The 7,736-nt window shown below is 50.5% G+C and overlaps 1 protein-coding gene across 1 annotated transcript; it reads left to right on the top strand.

Annotated features, from left to right (window-relative positions):
* Nucleotides 1-1,913: 1,913 nt before the first annotated feature.
* LOC127307686 (caffeoylshikimate esterase) lies at nt 1,914-3,267 on the top strand. The gene has a single exon (XM_051338438.2). It carries the CDS (start codon nt 1,986-1,988, stop codon nt 2,988-2,990), a length of 1,005 nt encoding a protein of 334 aa, XP_051194398.1. The 5' UTR covers nt 1,914-1,985; the 3' UTR covers nt 2,991-3,267.
* The last annotated feature ends 4,469 nt before the right edge of the window (nt 3,268-7,736 follow it).

Raw genomic sequence — 7,736 nt, 5'->3', positions numbered from 1 at the left:
AATTTGCATGCCGATGTCGTCCCTTATTGAATGCAGACTGATTCCTGCTGACAAGAAGCTCCATATTGGGTCTCAACCTATTGGCAAGGAGCTTGGTCCAAACCTTGGCAAAATTGTGTATAAGACTAATTGGCCTATAGTCACACTTCAGTCGCTTCATGTTTCTTGGGTATGTGGGAAATCAACGCTCACTTCAACCTGGAAAAGCCCCCGCTGTCGCCCACATGCAACTTGCAGATTGCTTCCATAAGCTCAGGTTTGATAATTGGTGAGGCACGCTGGTAAAACGCTCCAATGAATCTATCTGGCCCCGGCGCATGGTCAGAAGGCAATTCTCCGATGACGCCCCAAACCTCTTCCTCCGTGAAAATGTTTCCCAGATCAACAAGATCATCTGACCTGTCTGGCATCCCCAACTCCTCAAGATCAAGGGTGCAATCTCTTGTGTGGATCGTGCCAAGAAGATCCATGTAAGCCTCGAAAAAGATTTTCCCCTTGCGCACCGGATCAGTAAACAACTCATCGCCTTGTCGAATGTCAGGGGTGAAATTCTTGACGCGCCGCCCATTCGCCATTGTGTGGAACAACTTCGAGTTCGCATCCCCATCCTTGAGCCAACGCATCCTAGATCTCTGGCGGTCCATGGTTCTTTCAAGTGAGGATAGGCCTAAGACCGATTGTTTTAGGGCTTTTTCTTAGCCACCACTCCTCCAGGGTCAAACCTCGTGTGCTCTGGGCCGCATCAAATCGGTGGATCAGAATGTTTGCCATGGCAATTTGAAGTTTGAGGTTTCTCAACCTCCTGTCTCCCCACGACTGCAGAAATGTCGCCAAGTTCCGGTAACAGGCATCAAGTTGTTGAGTAGTTGACTTTCAATCTTGTTGCAGCTTTAAAAATCTGAATAAGATCCTTTAGAGCCAATAATTGGTGTGGACAAGCTTGTAGCAGAAGAAGTGTCGTCAGCGTACTAGACAATGAGAAATTCACTTCCAGGCATAAGCAATGGAGGGGTTAGTACCCCTACATCAACAAGCTTTAACCATTGTTTGAAGTAGGTTAGCTGCTGCCACAAATAGAATACGTGAAAAGGGATCGCATTGCCACACCCCTCGAGGACACGAGAATATCTGCTTGTTAATAGCCCGCTATATTGCTATTATTGTCATGGGTATTACTAATTCTCAGTCAAATGAGTTAACTTTGATTTTAGTCAAGTGATGTCATCAAATTTTAGTTGTAGCCCACGTCGAAATTCATGACTAGCATGAATCACTAAGCAAATCTAGATCTAGGTTTTTTTTTGTTGCAACCTAACTTGCAACTGTAAAAAAAAATTAGTTGCAGCTTAATTTGTAACTCATAAGTGCAAAAGTGGCGATGCAAATCTAATAGTGTTGAACTCGACCGAGAGGTAAGATAATTCTCATTTAGCTGAGAATTAGCAAAACCGTATTATTAACGTAAACACACTTCAACCCATCCACCTTATATCCCTCAACCAAACAGAAAAAGGATGGTCCCATCCCATCCACGAAAACATGGATGATCATCTAATACCTATGAAGCCACACAATTTTTTTCATGGATTTTTCAGTTGCAAGTGAGTAAGGTTGCAACTATAAAAATATCTTCAAACTGCTTCTTAATTCGTGTTAATGGTGGGTTGCAAATAGATTGCAACTGAGATTGAGATTCAATAAGATCATTCTACTAAGAACGAAGTTAGTCGAGAACTAATTACACCTGTAATTTTTTTTACCATGCATAAACCAAAATGACAGGCAAGCCACCAACCATATGGGGGCATGTTTCCCACTACTCATCATGCTCTGATGCCAGCTACCATACGGAGGCCGGGATATATATACCCCATGTAGCGTCAACGGCTCTTCGCTGGCATAAATAAAGCCGCTCATCACATCTCCATTTCCGTCGGATTTTCGCAACTCCTCCGTGACACGCCGCGGCCTCTCGGATAGCGGCGATGGCGTCAACCGGTGTCCCCTCTCCGGCGAGAAAGTACTTCTGGGGCGACTCCCCGGAGCCTGACGAGTACTACGTCTCGCTGGGGCTCCGCCACAGCGAGTCCTACTACCAGTCCCCCTGCGGCCGCCTCTTCACCCAATCCTTCCACCCGCTCTCGGCCGCGCACGACGGCGATGTGAAGGGTGTTGTGTTCATGACGCACGGATACGGCACCGACTCCTCCTGGCTCTTCCAGTACATCGCCATCAGCTACGCGCAGTGGGGGTACGCCGTGTTCTGCGCCGACGTCCTCGGCCACGGCCGCTCCGATGGCATCCATGGCTACGTCGGCGACATGGAGTCCGTCGCCAGGGCGTCGCTCTCCTTCTTCCTATCTGTACGGAAGACCACCGCCTACGCTCCGCTCCCTGCGTTCCTCCTAGGCGAGTCCATGGGCGGCGCCGCCACGCTGCTCATGTACCTCCGCTCCCCGCCGGATGCCGGGTGGACGGGACTCATCTTCTTGGCGCCGCTGTTCGTCATCCCGGAGGAGATGCACCCGTCCCGCGTGCGACTATTCCTCTACGGCCTCCTCCTCGGGTTCGCCGACACCTGGGCCGTGCTGCCGGACAACAATATTGGCTGCAAGGCCATCCGGGACCCGGAGAAGCTGAAGGTGGCCGGCTCGAACCCGAGGCGATATTGCGGCGCTCCGAGGGTGGGCACGATGCGGGAGCTGGCCCGCCTCACGGAACTGCTCCAGGAGAGCTTCGGGGAGGTGACGGCGCCGTTCCAGGCGGTGCACGGCACCGGCGACGTGGTCACCGCGCCGGAGGGGTCCAAGATGCTGTACGAGCGCGCGCCGAGCGAGGACAAGTCGCTCATCCTGTACGAGGGAATGTGCCACGAGCTCATCACGGGGGAGACGGACGAGAACAGAGACCGCGTGCTCGCCGACTTGCGCGCATGGATCGACGAGCGCGTCCGCCGCTACGGCAACGCCGCCGTCAGCACGCCGGCCTAGAACGGCAACACCAAGGAAGTGGCGATGGCCCGACGTAATCTCTGCGCATTTTCACTTTCTTTCTTTCCTTCGTCTACAGTTCAGTGGAGATGATATTATTTGGGTTTCATTTGCCCTTAATGCTCTGAATTCTGAAACTTCTTTTTCGTGAGAGATTAAAGATCTGAATCTGACTATAACAGCAATAGTTCGATTAATATTGCTTTCCCATCATTTTTGTTGAGCATTCTCAGCCCTTTGGCGCCCTTGTAAGAGGAACAGTTGTGTTTACCATTTTTGTTTTCTGACAAATTGCGTGCCAAAATTAACAAATGTTCATATGCTAAGAGCATCTCTAGCAGAGCCCGTAAAAACACGAACTGAAAACGTGAAGTTCAGTTCACCGAACTCGTGTATTCGGATCGTAAAATGGCCAGAACAGAACCCGTAAACCAAAACTGTAATGCGCCATTACAGTTTTGGTTTACGGGTTCTGTTCTGCGCCAGCGGCTTCCAAATCCGTAAAAACAGGGTTTATCAAAGTCTTTGCATATGATCAAACAAATGACACAATCAATAGTTCATAGTGCAGACATCAAATGACAAATCATAGCAAATAGTTCACCATCTCCTCTCACCGCCGGCATCAAACCAAGGTTGGCCCGTCGTGACCCTCATCGCCACCACCTCCATGAGTCACCGAGCCACCACCAGTTACCTCTTCACGAGCTAGTCTTCGTCTTTCCGTGATCTCCGCCGAGGCCTCCTTCCACCACTCCAGTTGTTGCTCATTCATGTCCTTGGTGTTCATCATCATGATCTCCCTCTCTTCGGCCAATAGTTGTTTCATTGCTATGGCCTTCTTCACATTGATCCTCATCTCATCCAACTTGGCCTTGTTCCTTGCTTTCTCTCGGTTGGCTTCAACCTTGGCAAGGCTCACCTCCTTCTTCCTCTCGACGATGACAAGCTTGGTGTCCAAAGTCTTGGCACTATCACCTCCTTGGACTTCATCATTTGATCAAACTTGTCCCTCAACAATGCAGCCTCCCCCTCGAGCTTGAGCCTCTCCTTGGCCTTCTTGTTTCCCTCCGGCTTGTCAGCGTTCCGGCCCTCCTTCTCGTCCTCGGTGTCGTCGAGCGCAACCATTGCAGCTTTCTTGGGTGCTACTTCTTCGTCCCTCAATTGCCACTTGGGGAGGTGTTGAAGCACATCAAAGCAATGACGCATGGTGAAGCTCTTGCCATTGCTGCTGACCATGTCTTTGTACCTCATATTGGCAATGCGGTCCTACATTTGCAAAACCAAACAACAAATCGTTAATATTTCACCAAAGCGAAACTACAATTGTACAAACCAAATATGCACTCACATATTCGTTCACAGTTGCGTCGCTAGGAGGATTGGACACCACTTGGTCCATTACTCCTGCCCACCGGCTGCAGGCCGGTTTGATCGCGTCCCAACGTCCTTGGAGGGATCGGTACGTGCGATCGACAGGATGGCGAATGCGTGGCATCAGTTTATGGAATCTGTCCTCGATGCGTCGCCAGTACCGCTTCCCTGTTTGATCGGTGCCGGAGACTGCATCCATCCCCACGGCGGCCCAAGCTCGGCACACGGTGGCGTCTTCAATTTCCGTGTAGTTGTTCGCCCGCCTCTTCTTCCTATTTCATCGACCTCCACCTCGACCACACCCTCATCCCCTTCATCTTCTTCCCCTTCGTCCCCTTCCCCCTTCATCCGCGTCGTCCTCATCTCCGCCATCCCACCGTCGAACAAAGGGAGTAGGTTAATGTTCACCTCATCCAACATCTCCATGTACGAGGTGTTCTCATTCCTAACAGTACGCGGCCTCAATATCTACTCGCAATGAAAAACCGAGGAAGAGTTGATGTGTACCTTGTTGACCCGTCGTCGAGCACGTCTTGGGTGACATTCACGGTGGCTTTCGGTGGCGGCGGCGTTGGCGGGGAGGGGAACGGAGGCGGGGCGCCACGACTCGTCGTCGCCTTCACTTTCGTCCTTTTGGGCGCCAAATTCTTCGGTCTGGCACGGGATGCCTTCGGCTTCGTTGCCATCGCCGGGACATCACCGGTGGTCGCCGCGGCACCGGCTTGCGTTAGCACATGCGTTCCCGCGCGCCGCCGCTTCACCACGCTCATCGACGAGACCGTGGTAGCTACCTCTGCGGGGGTCGCAGGGGTCGCCGGGGTGGTTGGTGGAGCGGCGGAAGCTCTGGCGACCGCTGGAGACGGTGGCGGCGCTTGTGAGCTAGCAACAGCGGTCGGCTGGGTCGATTCGAGACTCATCGTGGAGAAATCGGACGACGGAGGCGTAGAGGAAGGTGAGGGCGTGCAGATCGGCGGCGGCGGTTGGGAGGAGCTGAAACTTTCCTCGCGCGCAAACTAGGATTGTGTTCGGGCTGCGTTCGGTTCGCTCCTTCGGCTCCTACAAATACATGCCGAGTATGGGTTTCGGTCTCGGCCCGAATTTTTTTTCAACTTCGGCTCGTTTACGATTACTGATCGGCGCAATTTTTCAGCCCAAACCCGTAAACTGGCGGTTATTTTTTGGTTTTGAGCCTTTTACGGGATCTGCTAGAGATGCTCTAAGACACGGTGCTCGGAGGTCATTGCTAGAGAGGTTACAATTTTCTCGTCATTTTGGTTGTTGTCTATCTTAGATAGCAGTTGATTGATGAGTGCTCCGATTCATGATTTGTTTTTGTGGGCTTAGTGTTAGAGTGTTGTGTTTGGACTTTAAAGTCCCTTCGGGTCGCCTTGTGATCTCTTGTGTTAGCTAGAGTAGGTATAGCTCTGTTATTCGAATCGTTGTTAGGTTTGGCTTCGTGTGTGCAGTTTATGTGGACAGTGGACTTGACCTAGTTTTCGTAGGTTTTTGCTCGATTTTTTTCTAAAAAATAGATATTTTTTCTTAATTAATAGGCAAGGTAATTTCTTTTGCCTCCGTAATAAAAGAAAAAACGCCAACACGAGTTTCAGATCCGATCCAACTACCGAGCAGCCGATCATATGCCAAGTCTTCGGCGATTCAGAATTTCAGATTAGAAAAGAAATAAATAAATCCGAGCTCACCGCATGATTTTGTTCCAATTAGCAGCAAACAGAAAACATAAATAAAACCATAACGATTTGTATGATCAGGGCGGCCGGGGCGTTGACCTCTTAAAGGCAACATCTAGAAGCATCTCTAGCGGTAGCACACTCTTTATACTAGTCATAATGCATAGTATTATATATAAAAGTATCACGTGTATAATACTATTACATGTTACTATGTCGAAGATGCATGGTATCATGTACTAGTATCATAATTTTCTTATATTAATTGGTTTGTAAAATCTCAATGCAGATATATGTATAAGATGTATTTGACATTAATTTTTTTAATACTACAAGCTATGATACAGTATTTGTATGATACTACAATCATCTCTCTCATCTTTAATTGCACTGCTATATCAGCTTTTTTTGCATGCATGAGATACATGATACTATCTATGATACTTTCATAGTCCCATTGTGGGTAGTCTTAGAGCATCTCCACCGTGGAGTTTAAATAGACACCGCGTCAGTAATGCTCTATCGAGGGAGTCAGCACCTGCTCCTTAATTTGGGGAGAGGTTGCACTGATCCCCATAAGAATCTCAAAAAAACTTTAAATAAGTAAATATATATAAAATAAACTGTAAAATTTCATTCAAATTTAGGATTATTTACAAAAGTTTGAATGAAACTTGAACTAGACTAGACTAAAGTAAACCCTAATCTACTCATCGTCGGTTAGGGTGCGCGACGAACTTGCCTCGTCGTTGCTCCTCCCTTGTCGCCGCTAGATGTGCCCGCCTCTCCACCCTTGCTTCATGCGTCTGGCGGTGCAGCCTGGCCGCCGGCGATGCCGGAGCTTGCCGGCGGCGCTGCACCCTTAGCGCTGCCTGCCACTGGCGAGACTCCTGATTTTTGGCGAGGCCTTGCCGGATCGCTTGCTCGCGGGCGGTCGCCTCGGCCTGGCGTTTAGCGTTGAGCTCTAGAATCCTATGTCGCTCGGCCTCCATGAACAGGCGACATGCCTCCTTCGTGGCCACCCGCTAGCACAAGATTTCAACAACGTGCTCAAAGTGGGCGTTGTTGATATATTGTACCTCTCCCTCTACGTGTTGAAGGAGCCCAAGATCGCCGCCTGCTCCGGGTTGCTGTGGAACGACTCCTCATTGCCCCACTGCGCCCCTTCCTCCGCTGCCTCGACATCTGCTTCTGCTTCAAACGCCTTGTTCCACTCGTCGAACTAGAAGTCATCGGAGTCGTCGAAGTTGAAGTTCGGCAGCTCAGACTCGGCGTCGGGCTGCGGCGGGGCCATAGTTTCTGGCTGCGGTGGTGGTTGCAGCGCCCCTGGTGGCGTGCGGCCGCTCCGGATTATGTTCGAGTATGTGGTCGCCAGCCGGCGCGCATTGTTGTGGAGAGGCGAATTCGAGGAGGTGAGGAGCTCAGCGGTGGTTGAGAGGCTAGTGCGGCGGAGCATAGAAGAAGGGCGGTGGAGAGGCTAGTGCAATGGAGGTGAGCGAAGAGGGCGCACGAAATAGGAGGTGGCGACCAAGGCGTCGCATTTACGACGGCGTCTGCGCGTGGAGAACAAGTGGCTTCATTAATGACAACCTGCGGTAGAGCATATGAGGCGTCGTATTTAAGGATGCATCCGGCTGTAGAGTCCCCGACATGCTGGTCCCGCCCTTAGAATCTGACGTGG

The sequence above is a fragment of the Lolium perenne genome, chromosome 6 (assembly GCF_019359855.2).
Source record: "Lolium perenne isolate Kyuss_39 chromosome 6, Kyuss_2.0, whole genome shotgun sequence".
NCBI classification, from domain to species: Eukaryota; Viridiplantae; Streptophyta; class Magnoliopsida; order Poales; family Poaceae; genus Lolium; species Lolium perenne.
This window is presented reverse-complemented; position numbering and strand designations above follow the sequence as displayed.

What these genes read in the sequence shown, in the direction of transcription:
- LOC127307686 (XM_051338438.2), top strand. Translation starts at nt 1,986, where the DNA reads ATGGCGTCAACCGGTGTCCCCTCTCCGGCGAGAAAGTACTTCTGGGGC.